At 47.0% G+C, this 25,000-nt stretch overlaps 1 protein-coding gene across 2 annotated transcripts in view; it reads left to right on the forward strand.

Moving 5' to 3' along the window:
- Positions 1-25,000, forward strand: part of iqgap1 (IQ motif containing GTPase activating protein 1) — a 58,114-nt gene that overhangs the window by 19,137 nt on the left and 13,977 nt on the right. Inside the window, exons 3-23 of one of the 2 annotated variants that reach the window (XM_086224511.1) lie at positions 5,203-5,359; positions 7,633-7,710; positions 9,271-9,347; positions 10,562-10,629; positions 11,378-11,491; positions 12,375-12,553; positions 13,030-13,117; positions 13,212-13,369; positions 13,452-13,536; positions 14,397-14,560; positions 15,305-15,465; positions 15,565-15,689; positions 15,983-16,146; positions 21,739-21,829; positions 21,955-22,122; positions 22,249-22,391; positions 22,477-22,647; positions 23,582-23,665; positions 23,743-23,814; positions 24,145-24,214; positions 24,304-24,668. In XM_086224511.1, the coding sequence (XP_086080637.1) occupies positions 5,203-5,359; positions 7,633-7,710; positions 9,271-9,347; positions 10,562-10,629; positions 11,378-11,491; positions 12,375-12,553; positions 13,030-13,117; positions 13,212-13,369; positions 13,452-13,536; positions 14,397-14,560; positions 15,305-15,465; positions 15,565-15,689; positions 15,983-16,146; positions 21,739-21,829; positions 21,955-22,122; positions 22,249-22,391; positions 22,477-22,647; positions 23,582-23,665; positions 23,743-23,814; positions 24,145-24,214; positions 24,304-24,668 (2,782 nt within the window). The remainder of the gene's footprint in view (positions 1-5,202; positions 5,360-7,632; positions 7,711-9,270; positions 9,348-10,561; positions 10,630-11,377; positions 11,492-12,374; positions 12,554-13,029; positions 13,118-13,211; positions 13,370-13,451; positions 13,537-14,396; positions 14,561-15,304; positions 15,466-15,564; positions 15,690-15,982; positions 16,147-21,738; positions 21,830-21,954; positions 22,123-22,248; positions 22,392-22,476; positions 22,648-23,581; positions 23,666-23,742; positions 23,815-24,144; positions 24,215-24,303; positions 24,669-25,000) is intronic. The other variant, XM_086224519.1, reaches the window with a different exon arrangement.

The following is a 25,000-nucleotide window of genomic DNA, read 5'->3' on the forward strand; positions in this document are numbered from 1 at the left end:
ACTACACCTCACTGCTAACTACACCTCACTTCTACCCTGGAGGCTAACTACACCTCACTGCTAACTACACCTCACTTCTACACTGGAGGCTAACTACACCTCACTGCTAACTACACCTCACTTGTATCCTGGAGGCTAACTACACCTCACTTGTATCCTGGAGGCTAACTACACCTCACTTGTATCCTGGAGGCTAACTACACCTCACTTGTATCCTGGAGGCTAACTACACCTCACTTCTACCCTGGAGGCTAACTACACCTCACTGCTAACTACACCTCACTTGTATCCTGGAGGCTAACTACACCTGTGACAAACAGACACATTCAGGGCACCGGCCCTCAGCTGGTGTGGCAGGAGTCATTGGGAGGTCAAGAACCATCCTGGCTCAACTTAAAGGAGTTCTTTCATGATGCGTGTATGTGTCCGTGCTGCATAGCGATATTTGAGTAGTTAAAAGATGATGAAATACAATTTTAACCATGATAGTCAGGTGTGACGTCACCTCATGAGGTTCAGCCAGGTGGAGCAACAGAGCTGAGTAGAAGACTGATCTAAGTGGGATTATCTCATCTATCATAGCGGCTCAGAGGTAGAGTGGCGGTCTAGCAACTGAAGGGTCGCTGGTTTGATCCCCACTTCCCCCGGTGACCATGTCCAAGTGTCCTTGAGCAAGACACTGAACCCCTAATTGCTCCTGATGGACCTGTGATGGACTGGTGACCCGTGCAGGGTGAACCCCGCCTCTCACCCAATGACAGCTGGGATAGGCTCCACCAGGCAGAAGAAGCGTGAAGCTTGTCGTGGTGGCGTGTGTGTGAAGTCCCGTGTCCATGTTGTGTCAGTTGTGTTGTGTGTCAGCTTTGTGCTTCTAACAAGTGTAAGAATCATGAAAGATCATATTGATAACTTCCTTCACTTCATTCATACTGTCAAGAGCCAGCAACTGAAGCACGAATGAGAGTAACGGTGGTTTTTGCAGGTCTGGTGTGCCTCTGATGACAAGATGACACATTAAAGTAGATCTTGGTGTTGTTACTAAGTGCTCTCGCCCACACAGTGAGGCCGTTCAAGCTGGAGGAGAGAACCATGGCGCTCTGCCCTGGGGTTTCAGGACCATGCGCTCTGGTCATGTCCAGCTCGTACTCAATATTAGCTACAGACTGGATCAGACTGGAACCTGGGGGAGGAGCTGGCGACCTTTCCAAGCTCTCTGCACATTATTAACTGACCCCCAGCAAAGCAAGTATGTAGGGGAGCTGTGCAGCAGGAGAGAGGATGCACTTGAACAGCAGCCAGGGATGGACAGCTGTGAGGTGTCTGTGTGTCTTCCTGGAGAGACCCGGTCAGTATCAGGCCTCTTCCTATGAGACTGACCTCTGACCCGGGCACTGGCTTCAGCTTCCTGCCTGCTCAGAGTCTGGCGGAGGATGTGAGGATCATGCCTGGTGTGTCCACAACTGCTTGACCTGCAGTGACCTTGTATCCAAAAGACACCGGTGAGGCTCATCTGCTTTTTCCTGCCAGTAGCTGATGCCTTCAAACATCAGGCAGCCGTGAACTGAAAGGATTTAATCTGATATTCAGAACGGAGGCGTGACCTCAGCACAGCCCAAGTTGACTGTGCAATGTACATTGTTGAATGAGTTCTACTGAATGTTGGCTGATGGTGACGGTCGTCAGCGTGATGGTGGATTACTGATCATGCCGCTGGATAAAGACTGCTGGATCAGACTGGATGAAGTGTGTAAGAGATTGTAGACGGACGTTGCTGCCTGAGGTGCCAGTCTCCCTCAGCTGGAAGTCACCCGCTATGGAGCTGGCTTTCTCTGACCTCTGGACTACACAAGAGGTCATGCAGGGGAAAAGCGCCATGATCACTTTGGGACAACTAAGTGAGTCACTGAAGGGAAAATTGTACTTTTTAGGTGAATTATGGCTTTAACTTCCAAACTATTTTCTGACGCAGGAGGCTGAGGTGCTACGCTGGTTACAGTGCGTACACTGTTTTCCTGTGGATGTGTGTCTCATTGCCCCGGGTTCGGAGCTAGCACAGAGACATGAACTGGCAGAATATCCAAATTCTCAATCACCATGTGGAAGTGTTACGGCAGCTCGTGTGCGGTAGATTATGCAGCCTCGGGATTCTCGTGTCCCCTCATACTTCTCATCTGACTCTGTCTGTCGAGACCGACGCTGGGGATTCCAGACAAGACTTCCATATTTGTGGCTATTATTTTTATTTCAGATGCAGCTCGGCTTTTTTGGCTGCTCTCCAGTTCTTGTTGGAATCCAGCTGTCAGGCCTCTCCGATCCCACTCAGCTGTGCCTACTGGTTCTGTGGAGGGTGTGTCTGTGTTTGTGCTGGGTTGGAAAGGGTGTGTAGCCCTGATAAAAGAGCCATTAGCCAGCCGTCTTCATGGAGCCTTTCACTGCTCCAGTGTGGAGAGAAAGGAGGGGCTTGTTCCTGGCGGGCAGACCCAGGCTCAGCCTCAATAGCCGGCCTGTCTGGAGACCCCATGTCACCACTTCCTCAGAGGGGAGTTGTTTCAGCTGGCGGGGCACCGGCCTATGAACAGCGAAGTGTGTGTGTGTGTGTGTGTGTGTGTGTGTGTGTGTGTGTGTGTGTGTGTGTGTTTTCTCATGTATGAGGCCTCATGCCTTCACGAGATCAAATCATGGTATATCTCAGGAATATTACGCCTTCAAGTTACTCCTGATATGACTGTGTGTGTGTGGGGGGGGCATCTGTAGAAGTTGATGAATCTTTTAACTGTACTCAGCATTCATATGAACCTGGTTATTGCTTGACAGAGTGTTTTCTCAGCTGGTGACATGCAGGACTGTTGACCTCAGTCCGTCTGCCCTCACACTGTGAAATTCCTCTCGACCGATGACACACTCGAGGTTTTCATAATCCCAGCTGATAGTTGAAGGTCTTGATAGAGCAGCAGACGCACTGTGTACTTCTGGGAAACTTGGCTTTAACAGCATGCGTGTGTTTTTCTGAGAGATTAAGCAGAAACTACCAACAGTTGTCATGACACTGGATCATGAACCGCGGGAGACGATGGAGATGTGCTGCAGGGGTCATCGCCACTTTCTTTAACATTACAAGATTGCGTTTTTTTTTTTTAATTCTGAGGAAACATTGGATGGACTTGCATGAAATGATTCAGTGCTAGCATGTTTGTAGTGATATATGCTCTGATATATTTATTGGATGTAGCAGCTTCTTGGATCTTGTGGGTTATAGTGGCGTCGGAATGAGTCTGAAAATGTGGGAATTCTCCGGAGTCTGGAGCAGATGCAGCAGGATTTCACTCAGCCTAAACTGTGCTCGTGTGCAGGAGCTCACGTACGGTCGGCAGGGTTGTGACTGGCTGTAAAATACCTGCACCAAAGCCACGGCTCTCTCTTTCATACCCTCTCAATCCTCGTCTGTGTAAAAAGAGTCCCAGTCTATATATTTTCTGCTGGTTTCATTCCAGTTTTGTAGCCGGCCTGGCTTCATCCTAGGTGATAGTGAGATGAGATGGTGGAATCCGGTCCCACCAGACCTGTCACAGTATGAGAGCTCAGCATGCCTGGTCTCTGTGGCCCAGGGCTGACACGGGCACACTGCAGGAATGTGACTGCACAATATGACCTCAAAGAAATGAAATGTCACACGAGAGGAATGCTGGGAACTCGGTGTTCAGAAGGAGAGACTAACATGGGTGAGGTGCTGTTGTCTTGCAGAGAGGAGCAGTGTGGGTGCAGGGTAATTCCTGATACACGATGCAGGTCATGAGGCAGGAATCAACCAGAGCACCATCTTGATGCTTGAGTTTCTTTCTTGACATGATTGACATTTTCTAATGAGCGATGAATTACATCACTGAAAACCTCTATGAGCACAAGAGTGGGGGTGAGCATCCCTATGGGTGTCTCAGTCAAAAGCCAGAGGGAGTTTTTATTCATTGTGGAAAAAAAATGAACTTTTTGGTTAAAAAAAAAGTTTTGTTCATTTTGTTTTGCAAGATAATCTTCACAAATGAACAATTAGCTAAAGGCTAACATAATGCTATGAATGAACTACACCAGAACCTAGCATCTTGTTTGGAGACCTTATCAGATGAGGGAAAGGGATGTTGAAGCCAACACTTGAAAACGTCTCAGGGGTCCTTGAACCTTTTTGGACAAGGCGACACGTCTAACCTGAGGACAGACCTGGTCAAAGACACAATCATCCTCAAGCTGAAAAGGAACGCTAACAGCGCCACTGAAAATTGTGTAGTTTGGACTTCATTTTATAGCTCTTATTTGTTCATTCGAAAAGAGAAAGTAAAGAACCTCAGAAAATACTGTTGGATATCAGTTCTGACATCAGTTTCATCAGTCACAAGTCTGTGAGCAGGTGGTGGTTACTGATTGCCTACGCCAGCGTACATCCTGATGGCATGCTAACATGCTATATTGATGTTTAATATCGTAGCATTCAGACGACAGCAGATGTGCCTATCAGCGACTGAGTGTTGTTCGTTAGGACCTGATGCTCACGCTAACAGAAGCCTGGTTTGCTATCACAAAGTCATGAGGACTCTAAAGGCTGCAGCAAGTGCAGGGTGGAGATGGGGATCTGTTTTCCTAACCATGGGCCAGCATGAATGTGCCAGCCGTTAACCTGTTGATAGCAGGATATTGTTAGTATCGGCACAAATAACTGATTTTTTCTATCTCAACATCATTACACTTTAGTCCTCATGTCACTGAACTATAAACACAATTAGACCTCTAATTGACATTTTACAAAAGACACTCAAAAGGTTGATCTTTGTAATCGGTTTCTTTTTTCTACATGTGCGATGGCATCATTTCCAACCATTTAACCTTTAAAGTAAATAATTACAGGGGAACTTGCAGTGGTTATTTTTATTCGTTGCTTTATTTTCCCCACCACAGTTTCATGTTCCGTCACTGTGGCTTCATTTCTAGCACGCCCTTGACTCCACCTCCTCAGGCCTGCAGGTCTGTGCAGACATGAAGAATCACTATCACTGTCTCCTCCTGCTTCGAGTGCAGTGTGACAGGACTGCCTTCTTAAAATCCAATCTTTCTACCTGATTGTATGAGTCAGTAGCAGTTTCCACCCAGCAGTGGCCTCTGCAGGAACGTCTTTACTCTCATGTGTGACACGTGTTCTCTGTGCTCTCCCTGCAGATGGATGGAGGCCTGTCTGGACGAGGAGTTGCCTCCCACCACGGAACTGGAGGAGGGCCTGCGGAACGGCGTCTATCTAGCCAAACTGGGCAACTTCTTTGCCCCGCACACCGTCTCCCTTAAGAAGATCTACGATCGCGAGCAGACACGCTACAAGGTGACCACACGTTTACCTGCTCATGGAGACACATTAGAATCCGACTGCTTCCATGTCAGTCAGAGGCCTGATTGTGGAGAACAACCAGGCGAGCGACCTCACATCACATACTTTCCACCTTAAATGAACGTGGCTAAAAAGGAAGATCCTGAAAAAGTTCTTATCCTGGCCTCCTCAGAGTTGGGCGGCGTAAACATCCATCCACCCATCATCCACCCATCCATCCACCCATCTACCCATCATCCATCCATCCATCCATCCATCTACCCATCATCCATCCATCCATCCATCCACCCATCCATCCATCCATCCACCCATCATCCACCCATCCATCCACCCATCCATCCACCCATCTACCCATCATCCATCCATCCATCCATCCACCCATCCATCCACCCATCATCCATCATCCATCCATTCATCCATCCTTCCATCCATCCATCGTCCATCCATCCATCCATCCACCCATCATCCACCCATCCATCCATCCATCCACCCATCATCCACCCATCCATCCATCCATCCACCCATCCATCCACCCATCATCCATCCATCCATCCATCCATCCATCCATCCATCCATTCATCATCCATCCCTCCATCCATCCATCCATTGTCCCATCCATCCATCTAGCCATCATCCATCCATCCCTCCATCCATCCATCCATCGTCCCATCCATCCATCCATCCCTCCATCCATCATCCATCCCTCCATCCACCCATCCATCCATCATCCATCCATCCATCCATCCATCATCCCTCCATGTTCTCCCTCTCCTCCTGTTCAGGGTGGTGGGGGTGGAGCCTATCCCAGCAGCCTTCCCCCTGGACAGGTCACCAGTCCATGGCAGGGCCAACACATAGAGACAGACAACCATTGGCTCTCCCAGCCACGCCTACGGTCAATTTAGAGTCTGGATTAACCTGGTCCCTCTTGATGTCTTTGGACTGTGGAGGAAGCTGGAGTACCAGAGAGAACCCAGCAGGAACAGGGAGAACATGGAGACTCACCCAGAAAGACCCCGTGCTGCAGCCGGGGCTCCACCCACAACCTTCTTGCTGGGGGGCCACAGGGAGGACCACTGCTCCACCCACAACCTTCTTGCTGGGGGGCCACAGGGAGGACCACTGCTCCACCGCGCTGCCCCCAGAGTAAACAGAGTAATCTAATTGAATGGAATCTGATGATGTCCTTGGTAGTAAGTCATATTTGTGGCAGTGCAGTCATGGACCAGTGAGTGTCACTGGAAGTTCTCAACATCAAACCCCATTTCTAGCACAGTGCAGTAACTTTCTTCTAAAATGGAGGGTATCAAGACCTTAAATGGATTCTTCATCATGGCTGCTGGGCTGGACCTTCAGTCCTGGACCAGGCCTGCTGGAGAGAGCCCGTGTTTTTAAATCCTTGGTAAGAGGTGTCAGTCAGAAGCTCAAGCCAAGGAGAGGTTCCCAGCCTGGATCCTCAAGATGCAGCCAGTCATTAAAAACAATAAACTTGATTTTCTGTCACCTAAAATCACAGATTTTTTCTACTTTTTGGTCTTTTTCTCATACATTTTAAACAGTTTGGCATTTCCTCATTGAAACGATCTCTTTTGAACAGCTAAGGATTTATATTCATTCAGATAAATATTGTTTTTTAATGAGTCAAAAAGGTGAAAGATCTTTTAATGAGTAAATCTTTAGAATTTACCTCACAGCAGATTCTTAACTGAACCAGACAGCGAGCGTCTGATTACCTCAGGGATTTCTAATAAAAATGTCCTAGCAGGCGCCACATGTCAGTGTACAGACTAAAGAGACGTGCTGCTTGTGGAAGAACTTGCTCCACTCCTCCATGTTTTATGGTGAAAGGTGCATCTAATGGCTCCACATGTAATGGAGGAAGGATGCGGTCCTCCACACAGACGCTTATCTGAGAGTTCCAACCTACATTAGTTCGTAATAAATCATGTAGACACCACCCTCCACAGTCCTCTTCACTCCCAGTCTGCTGGGGTTCGCTGGCTTGCTCGCTGCAGGTCAGGAGTCAGTGTTGTACCTCACGAGTGTGGGGAGTTTTCTGCAGGGAACTGGAGGTTGAGGTTGCACTCATCTACACACGGAGCAGCAGACCAACAAACAGGTGGATGTTTGGAGGCGGTGTTTAGTAACCCAGTCAAGGCAGTGGTCACGGCTCAGGTTGTATGGGGGCTGAGAGTTCAGTGTCTGGTTCAGGAGAAGACAGCGTGTTTCTGGAGTTCTGATGTGATTTTTTTTTCTTCCTCTTGCAGGCGACGGGTCTCCATTTCAGACACACAGACAACGTCATCCAGTGGCTCAACGCCATGTCAGAGAAAGGACTGCCAAAGGTGAGCGCCTGTGTGCTCCTGCACCTTCCAGTCACTCATATTTATCATGTATTCGTGCCACAGGTCAAGCAGAGTGTCATTGCCATCAAGAGCCACATCAGTGACGCATGGCCTGTGAACCACACACAGTGTAACATCCCCACTCGGTCAGATTCACACCTTCCAGGAATGTCCTGGTTCCAGTTCATTCAAGCGCTGTGTGAAAGTCACCTTGGAGACTGTTGGGAGTGTTTGGTCCTTCACTGTCCTGCAGCACACCAGCAGGTGGTGAAAGGTGGTTTTCCAGCTGTGGTGAACTGAACTGGAGCCACTGGCTGCACGGGAGTTTGATGCATTTTTAAAAGCTGGTAAGCTTTGAAGAAAGGTTTTGCAGTCAGCAGTTTGATTTGGCCCTTTCCAAGAGAGAGGTGTGTCATTCTGGGGTTATCGAATGAAAAACTAAAAAATGTGCGTTTTAGAAACCATCACTGTATGTGGGTGCAGGCCGGTGCTCTGAAGACACTATGTCTGCATGGCAGGAGCCACACTACGCGTGGTCGTGATGGCGTTGAGTGCTGAGGGTTGATGCAGAAGCATGGATGCAGCCTCGCATGAACAGAGGCCGCACATCCAGCATTGATCACTGAGGGTGTCTCTGGTTTGATGGACTGAACTGTTTCTGGATAATTATTAAAGCCAGAGAAGGAAAAAAGAAGGAAAAGTCATGGAGGTTTGCTTGACGAATAATACTGGATGTTGGAGTAAATGTGCTTTAGTTCAGATCTTGTGAGGAAAACATCTTTTGGTAAATATTGTTGGAGGTAAATGCATGTTTATGTGGCATCAAACCATGCAGCTTGTCATTCATGTTAGTGGAATGTGCAGTGGTACAAGTCAGCATGGCCTCTTTCCTGTGTGAATGTCACGTCTCTTCTCTGATAAGCAGATACTTGATAGCTGCTTGTAGCTCAGTTTTCCCCGTTCCTCCTGAACTCAGCAGGTGGCAGAACGTCTTCGCTTACCTATGACAGAAGAATGCAAAATGATGATGATAGCAAGACGACCATCCTGAGGGTTGGTGTCCATGAGGCCGACGTGTCACAGGGGTGCGAGTGAGTCTGGAGACTTCGGCGACCCTCGTACCCTCGTGTTCACAGTGTACGGTGTTGAATTTTATTTCAGTATTTTTTTTTATAAGAAGAAAAAAAAAGTCTAGTTCACAGTGAGTTGAACGTCTGCCACGTTGTCAGGTTTTGCAAAATTCTAGTCAGCTGGGTTCACGACCACAAACATTTGTCCTTCCCTGGGAGGTCACTGGTCACAGGTGTCTGCTGCGAGCAATCACCTGATTCCTGCATCTGCACTCGGACCGTCTCAGCGGCCAGCCTCACCAGAGACGTCTCCGTAGCTCCCTTCACACTCTTCTATGGGGTGGTGCTGCTGGCTCCTGGGCGTGTGAATGATGGAAGCCCTACATTGTGTCATGTCCTGAGTCAGCCCGGTCCACAAGCTGCAACCTGCCGCCATGCTACCCGCCATGAAAACCTGGCATCACTGACTCATTCTGCTTGACTCTTTCAGATCTTCTACCCTGAAACCACAGACATCTACGACAGAAAGAACATGCCACGCTGCATCTACTGCATACACGCTCTCAGGTATTCCTCCCTTTATCTCAGAGCAATCAGGCTTCAGCGTGTCAAACGAGGGAACCGCGGACGGAAAACACCCTCAAAATCTGTTGCTAGCGATTTGCTAGTAGTAAATGTGTTGAAATCCCAAGAATTCCTTTCCCAGTGGGCTGAAGTCCGCTCACGTCCGCGTGCGCTTCAAGTGTGTGACACTTTAATGAGGTGAAAGGTGTGGTTCCTCAGCAGAGAGGCCTTCTGTGTTAACAGAGCGTTCCAGCTCAGGTAGAAATAGAGGCGAGGGTCCAGCAGGGAGGTGTTAGTGTCCACACAAACCAGAGCAGCCGGAAACAATGCTGCCACAGACGCCTGTCGCTAAATATCTTCACTACAGGAAACAATCAACAGTCCAACTGGTACGAGACTGGCAGGCTTGCTGGGAAATAATCACAGAACGACAACAAACATCTTTTGATGGGCCGTAGCGCAGCAGTGCAACACCACCACTGGATTCACATTGATGTCATTTGATATCAAATTTAAACAGCGGAGGGATAAATCTCCCAGCTGCGATGTTTGAGTGGAAAAAGCACCGCGTCAGCATGTTGGAGGCGAAACACCAAACCTCAGACAAACGGACCAAGGAAGCCGGAGCATCAACTGGTTTGTGTGCTCAAGTTGCAGAGAGATGAAAAGAGTGATGTCATCCACCTTTCATCTTGACAAAGTGATTTTTTTATCCATCTTACTAAAGTACCCTTCAAGCGTATGTCCCTATGAGGATTGGGCGCCATTCCCATTTACCTGGAATTCGGGGGCTGTATCCCCCGGGACATTTTTCTTTGAGGATTTGTCCATTTCCAGGTTTGCTGCTAATGTTGGTAAGCCAGCACGTCGCAGTCTTCAGATTGAACTGTAGAGACTCTCAGGTTAGCTGGGTTGCCAGTGACACAACAGCTCCAGTGCACAGTGACTCCAACGACCATACTTGAAACCTCTCAGCTCGCTGGTACCCCGTGACTGTGTGTTGGGCCTACTGGTGGTCTGGTTACTCGAGATGTGATTGGGTCAGACTCCCGAGTGTCAGGAGTGGAAGAGAGCTGCAACGCCAGGTTCTTTGGTCTAACCAGTCCACCTTTGAAGCCTCCTGACTGGCTCTCCCACTCTGAGCAAAGCAACCATGTACTTTTGTGTTCTGCCTGTTCCTGGTTCACATTTGGAGCTGCTTCTTTCCTCCCTTCCAGTCTGTACCTGTTCAAGCTGGGCCTGGCCCCTCAGATCCAGGACCTGTATGGAAAAGTCGATTTCACCGGTAAGAGTGTGAGTCTGAGCTCGAGCCTCCCTTGTGTTTCTGTTGACTCAATTTTGTCCAGCATGACCAATGTTACCACATCGACTCAGTAAACTGGAGTGTGTACTCTGAAGTCATCAGGATCTGTATTTATTTTGTATGCATTTCTTGTTTTATTTTGGAGTCTCTGTGCTGTTGTGTCGCTGCTTTACTTCCTGGTTCTTTCCCTCCGATGTGGTTGCTGTCTCTGCCCTCGTATATTTAAACCCCACATTCCCCGTGTCTTCGTTGCCTTGTGTTCAAGCTCGCTCGCCGCCTGTTCACTCGTTGCCTCCTGTGTAGGACCTGTTTTGGTGTTTTTGTGTCTTTTGCTCGCTCCCTGTCTGCCTTATTTGCCTGGTTCTGACTGCCTTCGGGGATTTCTGATATTTGCTACGTTTTAGATTAAAGAGCTTGTGTTGTGGACATTGTCCTTCTGCCTGGATTCTCTTTTTTCCATTTGGGTCCTTGCACACCTCCCCCCTTTACAGAAATCAGTTGTGGGCTGAGAGTGAGCCGTGGTGCAGAGGAGCAGCTGGAAACGTGCAAGTCATTAGTCAGCGTGAGAGCCTTTCCTGTTCCCGCTCAGCTCTCTGTCCCAGAGCCAGTCAGAAACCAGATCATCGCTCATAAGAAATATCTCTCACTCCACCCCTCTGCTCCTCCTCCTCCTGTCTTTCATGTACACCGTCACACCCTCCTTCCTACCGCTCTGTCTTCTCTCCCCCAGAGGAGGAGATAAACAACATGAAGAGTGAACTGGAGAAGTATGGAATCCAGATGCCCGCCTTCAGCAAGATTGGCGGGATCCTGGCCAATGAGCTCTCCGTGGACGAGGCTGCATGTGAGAGTGGCTCCGATGTCATGGGAAGGGGGCGGGTCTGCTGACTGGAGATTAACCCTGCCAGTGTTATCAGTGGCAGCTTTGGTATTGTTTTGAGTCAGACTGACTTGTCGCTGAATTATTTCCAGAGTAGCTCAACTCTTCCACCAGGCTGATCATCTCTGCTTGGCTCCTCTTTTCTAACAGGGACCGGGAGCTCCCCGTCCTCCAGGGGACCCGTGTTAGATGGGTTATGTAGGATATTTGCTTTGTTTGTTTTCAGCTTCCTGGTTAGAGCCAGGGTTAATCTTAGTCAAAACAAGTCAGTCACTAGTTTAGTCCTGTAGATGAAACACTAATTTATCATTCGACCAATGAAACGGATCTCCCTGTCAGCGGTGAGCCTTCACGGCTCCGTGGGTTAACTGGTCAGCTGATCTTCATGTAGACTTTGTTTTGTTGTTCATCGTAGTCTTGCTTTGGCAGAAAGAATCTCAAGAAGTGTGTGTGTCTTTGTAATCAATTTTATTATTGCTACTAAAAAGTGTAGCCGATGAACATTTGTTGCTGGCTAAATTATCACCACGTGGGACAAATAATTAGATAATTCACTGACCTTAAATTCCTTAACTGGCTTCACTTCTGAATTTATCTCTGGCTTAAAAGTCACATTTTCAACATTTTAGCAGCTGTTTGGGAGCACGTTAAATGGAGCATTATGACACCTTCCAAAGATTTATGTCCGTCCTGTAGTTCTTATCTGTCCCTCATCGATTCTCCAAGCGATCTCATACCACAGTATGGACTACTGATGCAACACTGACAGTCCAATGTGATGCAGTTCTTTTTATCACACACCCAGAATCAATACAAACATATGAAAGTGGCATCTCCTCCCCCTCAGTGCACGCTGCTGTGATCGCCATCAACGAGGCCATCGACCAGGGCATCCCTGAAGGCACGCTGGCTGCCATGCAAAACCCCAACGCCATGCTGCTCCACCTGGATCACAACTCTGCCCGCCAGTACCATGACACCCTGTACCAGGCCAAGGGAGAGAAGGTGGCCAACTCTCGCAAACGGGTACGGTGGTTGTGCTTGAGCAGCAGCGGAGTGGTTTCAGAGGATGAATTGTGGCCCGAGGCTCATTTTCTCTGACTGACCATAAAATGCCTATATAATCAAAAATGGAGGGTTCATTTGAGTCACTGTCCAGCTTTTGATGAGAAAATAATTGAAGCTGAAACACTGCCTGAAGCAGGAGGAAATTTTGGTGCCAGACAGTAAAATACTGCTGCTGCAGAAATGAGCCATCAGAGTAAAGAATGGTGTCCAGGGACGGAGAGGAAGAAGATCACTTCATCCTGTGTTTGTGAAAACGGGTTATACCAATGAAATTGCCTTGCCTCTACAGGTCTGAGAGCAGAAATGAATCTGATTGTTGAAGCAAACAAATGGGCGCTCATCTCACTAGAAAGAAAGAAATATATTTTGCTCATTTGTCTTCCAGAAATAAGGAATAAAGTCGATTCTTGGTCTGTGCTCTTCTGCTCCAACAGCAGATGGAGAACGCTGATGCAGAGAGGGACGTCTACGACGAGCTCCTCACCCAGGCTGAGATCCAGGGCAATGTGAACAAAGTCAACGGTGCGTCATGGTAGCACTTCCACAGACGTGTGTTCTCCCCTCGGGACTGTTCACATGTATGACCGGAGTGAAATGTCGACTCTTTTCCCTGTAGTGGCGAACGCTTTAAGTGCAGCGGAGCAGGCGTTGCTGAGTGGCGACGAGGACAAGTTGTATGAAGCGCTGAAGGCCATGGGCATTCAGAACCTGCAGCCCCAGAACAAAGGCTGGTACCTCAAACAGCTGCAGGCCGACCGGGAGAATAAAGAACAGGTGGGCTCGGTGGAATTGGCGAGGCAACGTGAGACGTCTGTGGCTGCTCGTTCTGATCTGCTCCTGTCTTCGTCCCTGTTAGGGGTCTCCGGGAGAAGCCCTGACGAAGGATGAGCTGCAGGCTGGTGTGGACGCGGCTAACGAGCTAGCTGAAGGCTACCTGAAGTGTACGACCACATAATGCAATCTCACTAGACAGACCTTGGTCCCTGCCGGTGCTGCGCACCACTACTTTTAAAAGCAACTCATTACATTACAGCAGCTGAGAAAAGTGACTTGTTAGAGTCCTTTTGCTTTACCAAAACGTAAAAACTCTGCATTCCTGGCGTACCTGTATTGTATGGACGAGAGGGCATGGAGGCAGGTGCAAGACCAGCAGATTAGGACTGAGACAAGTATTCAGTCAGGAGCCTACAAGATGGAGACTCCACAGCTGGCAGTGCACCTCGTCCACCAGTAACAAGCTGCTAGCTGGTTCATTTCCTTCAGTGTGACGGCTTTCACCGAAATAAGGCCCCTGTGCACCAAAACATCTTTTTCAAATAAAAGCGAAAACCATTCTTTGAAATTGCGCAGCTGCTCTTGCAGCATTCGTGGTTATGATGCTGAATAGCAACAGAAGCAGCCAACATCCTCCGTCCTTGTTCTGAATGAAGTGAGGACTGCAGGTTCCTGAGATTTCAGGATTTTGAGGAAATTTAACGATGAATTCAAGCCAGCCTCAGCAATGCAGGATGAAATGGTTGGTCTTTATAGTGTTGGTCCCACCCCTCACCAACTCTGATTGGATGCCTGGGGAAAATTGTGACCTATCCTTAAGAAAGAGGACTTCCCATAGAAAACAAACTGGAAAATACCCCAGCCCCTGTATCTCTTCTTAAAAGTCAGTGATTGTTGTTCAACGATAGGTTCACATCTGTCTTTCCAGAAAGTCAGATTTGGCTTGTTTTTAATCAGGATATGACCCTCTCCCTCAACTCTGTGTGTGTGTGTGTGTGTGTGTGTGTGTGTGTGTGTGTGTGTGTAGCGCTGAAGGCAGTGGAACGTATCAACGCTGCCATCAGGGCTGGTGTGCCAGAGAAGACAGTGGAGGAGCTGATGAACCCAGACGCTCAGCTTCCGGAGGTCTACCCCCGAGCTGCAGACCTCTACCAGCGTGAGCTAGCCAGCCTGCAGCAGCAGAGCCAAGAGGTACCGTCCACTCTAAGTGCATGATGGGAAGTGGGAATGCTCTCTTTTGGAAGGAGTGTCCACATAGTCACTGCTAACGTTGTTACTCCCAAACTGTCCGCTCTAGTTTGCTGTCAGAGTCCGCGAAATAAAATGAAGCTCAGGGTTCCAACCGGTTTCTGTCAGTTACATTATTGACAGGTTCCTAGCTAGAGGGCTAATGTAACATTAGCTTAACAAAAACTAGTGAAATGACAAAGACAAAATTACAGAATTAGAAAAGGAGGTGGTGGAGTAGCACGTGACAGGAAAAGCACCTGCACACTGATTGGACGCTAGTGGTCAGAGTCGCTGTCGTCCCTTAATACCACAGCTTGAAGAGCGCCACCTACCTGCTCTAGAGTGCCTGTGTCCCTGGTGGGACTGGGTTTCCTGTACACAACATGGTAGTAAACACAGGTGTTCTTAATTGATGGGGTTAGTAACACTTGTGCTTTTTCTTAATCATGTAAAAATGGCTGCTATCAAAGAGGCTCATTGATCATAAAAATCCTACTTAGCTGCAGACGTAGCAGATCTGGACTTTGTTTCTGTAGAGGTTCTGTTTCCGGTGTCGTTCGTGGTCCGGCCTGCACGGCGCCATTTGAACAGCTGGAACTACAGACAGACAGAAATAGTGATTCCTGCTTTCGCTTTTGGTCTCTGTTGAACTCCATGGTCATCTTGGCGTGTGAGGTATGTAAATATGGCGCCTCGATCCCGCAGGGTGTGCTGTCTCACCCAGAGTTGCTCGTTGCCGTGGAGATGCTTTCATCAGTGGTGCTGATGAATGAGGCCATGGATGTAGGAGACCGAGCCGCCCTTTGGAAGCAACTGTCCAGCTCTGTCACCGGTCTCAGTAATGTGGAGGACGATTATGCCCAGAGGTGAACACACACACACACACACCCGTGCGTGTCTCTAGTGGTTCTACAGACAAGTGTGTGTGCTCTTAGAGAGTTGACAGTAGCCTGTGTGTTCCTCAGGTACATGGATGAGCTGATGCGTCTCAAAGCAGCAGCCAGGGAGGAAGGCTGCGATTACCTGACCTGGAATGACATCCAGGCGTGTATCGATCAGGTCAACATGACGGTGCAGGAGGAGCATGAGCGTGAGACACTCACACACAGCCACCCAAATCATCAACGCCAGCAAATAATCACTAAACACAGCTGACACACAGTTTTTAACCTCGAATGAGTTCTGATACCATACAATGAAGGATGGTAGACAGAAGTAGAGCGATGGAATGTCCTGTTGTAGAGAACAAATGGACTAAATAAAAAGTATTCACACTTTTGGCTATAAATTCACAAGTCCTATAAAATAGATTTTGAAGCAGCTTTGGCTCAGGTCAGTGTTGCTCTCCTGTGAGTGATGCACTCTGCCTATGTGCATTGGTAGGTATCGCAGCTATCGGACTCATCAATGAGGCCCTGGATGAAGGGGACCCCATGAAGACCCTGGCCATGCTGCAGAACCCCTCGGCCAAGCTGACTGATGTGGACCCGTCTGTGGCTCAGCATTACCATGACAAGCTGCTGGAGGCCCGCAGAGAGAAGGCCCACGTAAGACAGCACGCACGCAGGCACACATGCAGGCAGGCAGGCAGGCGGACATGCAGGCACACATGCAGGCAGGCAGGCAGGCAGGCAGGCAGGCACACATGCAGGCACACATGCAGGCAGGCAGGCAGGCAGGCAGGCAGACATGCAGGCACACATGCAGGCAGGCAGGCAGGCAGGCAGGCAGGCAGGCAGGCGGACATGCAGGCAGACATGCAGGCAGGCAGGCACACATGTAGGCACACATGCAGGCACACAAGCAGGCAGGCAGACACGCAGGCAGGCAGATGCACATGCAGACTCACACACACGCAGACACACACACACGTAGGCAGCAGCAGTGAGATCGCTCCGACGGCACCCTCACCCCTCAGGGACTTTTCTCTTCACCTGACTCAAGTGTGCAGGTGAAGAGTGTAAATACATCCTGAGTTTTGTCTTGCTTTGAGAGAGTGTGTATTTGGACTAATTCAGGCTAGGTGTTTAGTTAAGATTTTCTCCTCATGTTGGGAAGAAAACATGGAAGCTCAATGAGAAGCATGTTTGGGTGCATCTTCAGCTCAGTAATAATCCTCAAGTAGAACTGTCACATTTCTGCCAGGGATTAAATTCCAGTTTCATGACAGTAGAACGAATGAAAGCCTTTGGCTTGGATCGTAATGATGATGTTTGAAAAACACTAAAAGAAACAGTGGGGAAAAAAAGGTAAACATGGCAACTGCCATTGTGCAGATGTCCCCAATAAAGTGGCAATAGAACGTATGGATCCGTCTGTTCTGGCGCCTCAGCACTCAGGTCCTCCACGCCAGCTGTGACTGTGCGTGGCTCCCAGGCTCTCCATTCTCAGATGATGATGTTTGAATGTCACTCCTGATGTCTCCAGCCTATTTGATTATGCACTTTTACACATTTTGACAGCAAACCTTTGAGTGAAGACAGTCCGTCCTTGATGATTTTACTGTCCATGAGAGACATAGCATCTGTTACAGAAATATTTACACCTCATCTGCAGGAATACGCAGTACAAAGTAAACAAAAACACCTGATCTACACCGTAAGACGTGCCTGAAGAGCGCTGCAGACTTCCTCTCCCATGCTGTCTCTGGAGTGTCTGAACCTAGACTGTGCTGCCTGTCTGCTAAATCCCACAAGCCACTATCCGAACAGCTCCAGTCATTCCATAGACGACTAAAATCCAAAGTACTTCCTACTGGAAACCATCCGACCTGCAGCCATTCACCAGTAGCAAGTGAGGTTGTGAGACTGGTGTCCATCATTCAGGCTCATGCCAGAATGAACAAGACAGACAGGTGCTGCTGGTTCTCACTGAAACATTGACTTGATCTTTGCTCTCATGGTTCAGATGACGCGATGATAGCGGGGCTGGTTAGCTCGTAGCGACTCCTCAGGCCTGCAGACGACTCCGTGTGACTCAGGCCTCTGAGCTCCACGTGACTGGAGCAGACCGCTGATGTCATGTGTGGTCATGTTTGTCCCACTCACTTCCTGTCATACATCAGTATAGGACACGCTCCTGTTGGTCTCTTTCTGTTTTCATTGTTCTTCATGTGTCTGAGCTCATCAGCTCCTCAGCACTGTGACTCACTGGCCTTTGTCATCATCTGGGGGATTTGAGCAGATGGATGTTGTTGCAGCGCCGTGTTTGATCAGTGGTTGGAGAGACGCAGATGAGGCCAGGCTGAGGGAGCTGGTAATGGCTTTACCAGGTCGCACCAAGCTTCATGGTGGCTGCGCACTTCAAAACTTTTTTTCAAGTCTGTTTTTGAAGCCCCTGGTCGGTGAATAGAACCATTTGTGTGTTTTTATCCTGTGTAAACACAGATAAATGATTATCAAGGTTCAACCCCTGTGTACACGGCAGCTGCCCACACTGCCTTAAATATCAGCCCCCTTGAATGCATCATGTGGGAACTCACCATATAACTAACCCTGAAAAATCTAAAAAACAGCCCGTTTCACAGCATAGGAAATAACAAGCTGGCGTTTGCTTCCATAAAAGGGCAGAAAGCTGGCCACTACATCAGACCGGCTAGACCCATGGACACACACACACACACACACACACACACACACACACACACACACACACACACACACACACACACACACACCATCCACCATAGCTGGCAAATGTGGTGGTTTTTAGGTGTTGAGTTAAAGGCAGAGGAAGTGGTTAGAGCAGCTTCCTGTTGGGTCTCTGAGGGCTGATGAGGTATTCCCCGCCTGAGCAGAAGTGCCATGTGAAGCGTCAGCCTGCTGGATGATCAGGGACTTTGGAGAAGGAGGAGCGACAAATTCATGACCAGTTACTATGCGCCGCCTCATCAGCTCGGCAGTATTAAAACAATTAGTCAGGAGAGCAGTGGCAGAAGCCAGCCTGGCAATGGTCCGGGGGCCGCATCGACATAAACAACAGGAAGTTCTAACAAGCTGGATTTGTCTGCTGGGCCTGTCTGGTGCCATCAGGGGACATCTCAGCTGCTGCCGTCACATCCAGGCGCTGCTGAGGCTGCATGTGTTGCAGGCTCCTGGGTTCTCTGTGTAGCGGAGGACGCGTGGAGCCTCTCCTAGTAACAACAAAGTGTTGCATTAAGGAGTAGAGGAAAATGAATAATACACCACCCCACCCCCTCAGATCTCACATCCTCTTTTTCCATGACATGTTGCTAATGTGTGAGGCTCCTCCCCCATCCCCTCCCTGCCCGCCGTGGCACCACACCCTGCCTAAGTGCACATTCCATGCCAACTGCCATTACCCATCACCGATAAATGCCACTTACAGCGCCAAGAGTAACCACGCACACCTGCCCAGGTACGGCTTTATTTACTATAGAGACGGAGCTGGTAAGGCTCTGCTGCACACTGCTGCAGATGTAAGCCACCCACCCCCCTCCATTCCCCACCCCTCGCATTAGAGAGCCTCAAGATTGGGTGTCAGATGCACCCCCCCCCCCCCCCCACACACACACACACACACACACCCCTCCTCCTCTCAAATGCCCTACAGCACAACGAGAAGGGGCGGAGCACATGTAGGGGAAGGACTAAGTGCTTGTTTTCTTGAGCAGCAACATGTAGCCTACCTGACACACACACATAATATCATATTAATAATATAGAGGGTTGCGCCCTCTGGATGCAGGAAGGTGTTACTACACCTCAGTCATAAAATGAAGGGATGACATGTATTGAAACACTGTTTATAAAGCACCAGTTAGTGAATTATAATACACACACACACACACACACACACACACACACACACACACACACACACACACACTTATATATCAATCTATCTATATCTATATCTATATCTATAGATATAGATATAGATAAATAGACATAGATATATAGACAGAGATATAGATAAAGATATATAGATATATATAGATAGATAAGTAGACATAGATATAGATATAAAGATATAGATATGTAGATATATAGACATAGATGTAGATAGATATATAGATATATAGACATAGATATCGATATATAGATATATAGACAGATGTAGATAGATATATAGATATAGATATATAGACATAGATATCAATATATAGATATATAGACATAGATGTAGATGGATATATAGATATAGATATATAGACAAATAGATATATAGACATAGATATTGATATATAGATATATAGACAGATTTAGATAGATATATAGATATAGATGTATAGACATAGATATAGATAGATAGATAGATAGATATACAGATATAGATAGATATATAGATATAGATAAATATATAGACAGATATAGATATATAGATATATAGATACAGATGTATAGACATAGATAGGGTTAGATATATAGATATATAGATGTATAGACATAGATATAGATAGATATACAGATATAGATAGATATATAGATATAGATGTATAGATATAGATAGGGTTAGATATATAGATATAGATATATAGATGTATAGACATAGATATAGATAGACATATACATATAGATAGATATACAGATATAGATAGATATATAGATATAGATGTATAGATATAGATAGATAGATAGATAGATATAGATCAATATATGGACAGATATAGATAGATATATAGATATAGATACATAGATATAGATAGATATGTAGATATACATACATAGATATAGATAGATATATACATATAGATATATAGATATAGATGAATAGATATAGATGTATAGACATAGATATAGATAGATATATACATATAGATAGATATACAGATATAGATACATAGATATAGATAGATATATAGATATAGATAAATATATGGACAGATATAGATAGATATGTAGATATAGATAGATATATAGATATAGATACATAGATATAGATAGATATATAGATATAGATACATAGATATAGATAGATATATAGATATAGATACATAGATATAGATAGATATATAGATATAGATGTATAGACATAGATATAGATAGATATATAGATATAGATAGATATATAGATATAGATGTATAGACATAGATATAGATAGATATATACATATAGATAGATATACAGATATAGATAGATATATAGATATAATTGCAAATACAGGGATATATGAAGAGCTTGTGAATACCCTGTGTGCTCACAGTCATACGGCGGACGTTTCTGAAGTGATACTTCACCCAACAAGAATATTTTTTCTCTACACCTTGTTGTTTTTTGGCGTGCTGTCTTGAGCTCACAGAGATGTTTTTTTCCCTCCATCATCACTTGATTGTGACGCCATAATTTAGAAAGAGCCAGCCACGTGTATGTAGCCTGACGCTGATGCATCACCACCAACTCTAACAACACTAAACTGTCCAAAATTGTCAGTTAACAAACTCTCAGGGTCACTAAGATCCACTTTACCACCTTACTTGCCCCGCTGAGACCAAGCTAATCAACAGTGCACTTCTGAGTCTGTCAAACCCTTTTACCCTCTGAGTTGACTGCAGCGGGAATGCAATGATGTCATTTTGAAATCTCGTGGTCGGAATGCTGATTTCCACGGTGTCTTGAGGACATCATTACTCTCTGGTGGGTCGTAGGAGGTTGTTGGCGTGGCTGGGGTGGAAAAAAGGTCAATCATCAGAACTTGTCATCGAGAGGCACCGTGACTTCAGAGCTGTCTAAACCTGAGCACACATGAACACACTCACCTCTTCGTCTGAGCTGCATCCTCTCAGATTGGTTGGTCATCTCATTGCTCAAAATTGACATCATAACTGGTGGTAATATTCAGTTCTATGAAAGAAAGATTGAGAAAGAGAATATTAGCTTGATGACAACTGTGACAACTGGAAGTCCAGTCAAAAGAGAGAGTGAAAGCAGATTCATATCATTATAGGGTTTTATAATTGTACTCCAAGAGTGGATGTTGTGTTCCTAGCTGTGGTAGTTTTCTCTGACTCATACCCTGGTAACATTTGGGTTAAATGATTTCTAAAAACAAGTTTAAATTGGGAGAAGAAAACACGTATACTGGCAGAGTTTCCGGTTTTCCATTTCAGAAACATTCCTGATGAATTAGTTTGTGCTGCTCGCTGTGCCCTGAACATGTTGTCCCATGTTCCCTCCAGGAGACTCAGGACCCCTCTGCTGTGCTGTGGCTGGATGAGATCCAGGATGCTATCCTAAAGGCCAACCAGGACACACGGGAAGCGTTAGAGTGTAAGAGTACACAGCCACATTCATGCAACTGGTTCAATTTTAGGAGTGCAAATTATTAGCAACACACCCGGCGTTCCCTGTGTTTCAACAGTGTATCGCATGAAAGTTGATGTTTGTTTCCGCAGTCTCTCAGTCAATCCAGGCCATAAATGAGGCGGTAGACAGTGGCGATGCGCCTCAGACTCTGGCTGCTCTGCGTAACCCCGGAGCAGGACTGTACGGAGTCACCTCTGAATGTGCCCAGACCTACCAGGACGACTTGGCCAAGATCAAAGATGACAAGAAGAAAGATGGTGAGGCGAAGATTGTGTTTGGGTTCAATTGTTACCTCTAATGTTCTCGTCCTCCAAACCACAAGCAGCCATGCCAGTCACAGTCATAGTTTCATTTTCTTGGTCTCTGTGTTGCCATATGTCCAGGTGATAATGGCAGCGACTGGGTGCAACACTGGGTGAAGGGTGGCCACAACTACTACTACAACCTGAAGACCAAGGAGGGCACTTGGGTGGAGCCAGAGGGCTTTACACAGAACAACACCCAGCTCCACAAGGAGGACATCCAGGTGTGCTAGCCTCTCTTTGGAGAACCACATGGTCCCAGCTTTTTTTGACAGTGCATGTAACTGGTTGCTTTATTCCCCCCATCAGTCTGTGGTCTCCGGGGTAACCACAGCCTACAATCGTGAGCAGCTGTGGCTGGCTAATGAAGCTCTGATTACCAAGCTGCAAGCTCGTTGCCGTGGCTACCTGGTGAGGAACGGCCTGCAGGAGCGGATGAACTTCCTGAAATCCCAAGATCCAGCTGTTACATGTATACAGGTAAGATTCTTGGATGGCTGGTACCTTTTCGTAAAACACGCACATCCTCAAAGTCCGCCCTCTATTTATACCTCTGCTACTCAAATTCCACAAATGTGATATTCTGGGACTGGATCTTACAGAATCTTGTGATGCTGTTGCTGTGACAAAATCTGTCCACAGAGAGATGCACTTTTTTGTTGAATAATGGCTGCAATGGAATGTCCCAGTACTGTTAGATTCTGACTGTTCCTGTCTCCTCGTGTCTTCATCATCTGCTGCATACGACTGTGTGTTTTTACTTTAACTGGTTAAACATATTAGCCATAATTGTTGCCTCTTGTACTTCCCACAGTTTTATGCTTTTTAGCCACACCCACACAAAGAAGGAACTCCCAGCACTGGTCTTGGTGCCTGACGACACTTTGTGGGCTGCACGTCTTCTCGCAGCTGTGTGGTTTATATAATGAATAGCACTTTTTACCAGGTAAAAACGTGCGCTGGTATTAGTGGTAATGATATGATCATTGCAGTTCGCGTGTAACAGCCTGTACAGGGTGAAAATGGGAGCTCTGTGATTGGTTTGTCTTGAGCGATTCACCAATCATCCCTCACTTCCTGTAAGATGGAGGTTTGGTTTCTTTGCCGATGGAAGAATCTCATATTTCTCCAGATAGACAGTGACACAGGTGATATTTGTGTTGGGTGACTGGTACTAGCTTGTAACCTGCATACAGACATAAAACATCAATCTTGAGTTTATACATGTTACCATTTGCCACATCCATCCATCCTTTTTCTAAACTGGTTATCCATTAAGGTTTCAGGGGGCGGGGTGGATCCTATCCCAGCTGGCATTGGGCGAGAGGTGGGGTTCACCCTGGATGGGTCGCCAGTCTGGCGCAGGGTGAAGGTTCCATCAAAACACTCACTCATAAATCATCTTTTCTCTCAGGCTCACTGGAAAGGCTACAAACAGAGGAAGAATTTCCAAGACCGTAAGCGGTATCTGAAAGACCACAGTGAAGACGCTGTCAAGGTAAAGGGATGATCTGATTATCATCTATTGAGTTTTCCAAACATTTGGACTAAATAATTCCTTCTTGTCTTTCTCAGATCCAAGCGATGGTTCGGATGCATCAAGCTCGTAAGAAATACAAGGATCGCCTGAAGTACTTCAAAGATCATGTGAGTTGCCTCAACCCTCTCTTCTCTTCCATCAGCTGCAAATTGAGTTTTGGACGTTTGAAAGAAGGATAGAAAAGTGACCAACAAATTCCACGTGTTAATGAATGCTTTAAATCACAGTGCCTGTCTCAATCACGTCACACGTCCCTTGGCATTTCCCCGTGGCCCTTTAGGCTTTGAGGGAGGCAGCTGGCTCATTTAGCACTCTTGACACTTCAGTTCAGTACCAACTCACTGTGCATTTCTGTGGCTGTAGCACACACACACACACACACACACACACACACACACACACACACACACACACATCATGACTGTTTTCTACTGCAGATCAAGGATGTGGTGAAGATCCAGGCCTTCATCAGGGCTAACAAGGCCCGGGACGACTACAAGACACTGAGTACGTAGCATCGCCGCTTGTTTCATATCACCTGGTCTTTGGTTTTACTGGTCACTCGACGTTCTGGTGTCTCAAACGTCGTCACACAGTCAATGCTGCGGACCCTCCGATGGCGGTGGTGAGGAAGTTTGTCCACCTGCTGGACCACAGCGACCAGGACTTCCAGGAGGAGTTGGAACTGATGCGGCTCCGCGAGGAGGTGGTCACCAATATTCGCTCCAATCAGCAGCTGGAGAACGACCTGAACCTGATGGACATCAAGATCGGTCTGCTGGTGAAAAACAAGATCACTCTGCAGGAGGTGGTGTCCCACAGCAAGAAGCTGACCAAGAAGAACAAGGGTCAGCTGTCCAACCTGATGATGATGAACAAGCAGAGGGGAGGCCTGAAGGCCCTCAGCAAGGAGAAGAGGGTCAAACTGGAGGCCTACCAGTTCCTCTTCTACCTTCTTCAGGTAGGCGACTTCTCATGCTGTGCTAATAACAGTCATAGACAGCATGTCACTCATAGAGGCCTCATTCATTTGACACAGAATTCACAGTCAGTTGTGATTAGTAGCAGCAGTTGCTTTTCTTGTCAACATTTAGTTTTGTTTGTCAAAGTTACGTTATAGCTGTTGAGGTGCTGCGTCAAATCACTGCACCCAGTCAATAAAGTAGTTCTGGTTGTGGATCTGATGATGCAATTACAATGTCTCAAAGACTGAGGGGCACAGTTGCACAGCCGTTAGCACTGTTGCCTCAGAGCAAGAAGGATCTGGCTGCAAATCCGACAGCCTGCTGTGTT

The sequence above is a fragment of the Aulostomus chinensis genome, chromosome 2 (assembly GCF_037954235.1).
Source record: "Aulostomus chinensis isolate RoL2024-O1b breed Wild chromosome 2, RoL_Achi_v1.0, whole genome shotgun sequence".
Taxonomy (NCBI): Eukaryota; Metazoa; Chordata; class Actinopteri; order Syngnathiformes; family Aulostomidae; genus Aulostomus; species Aulostomus chinensis.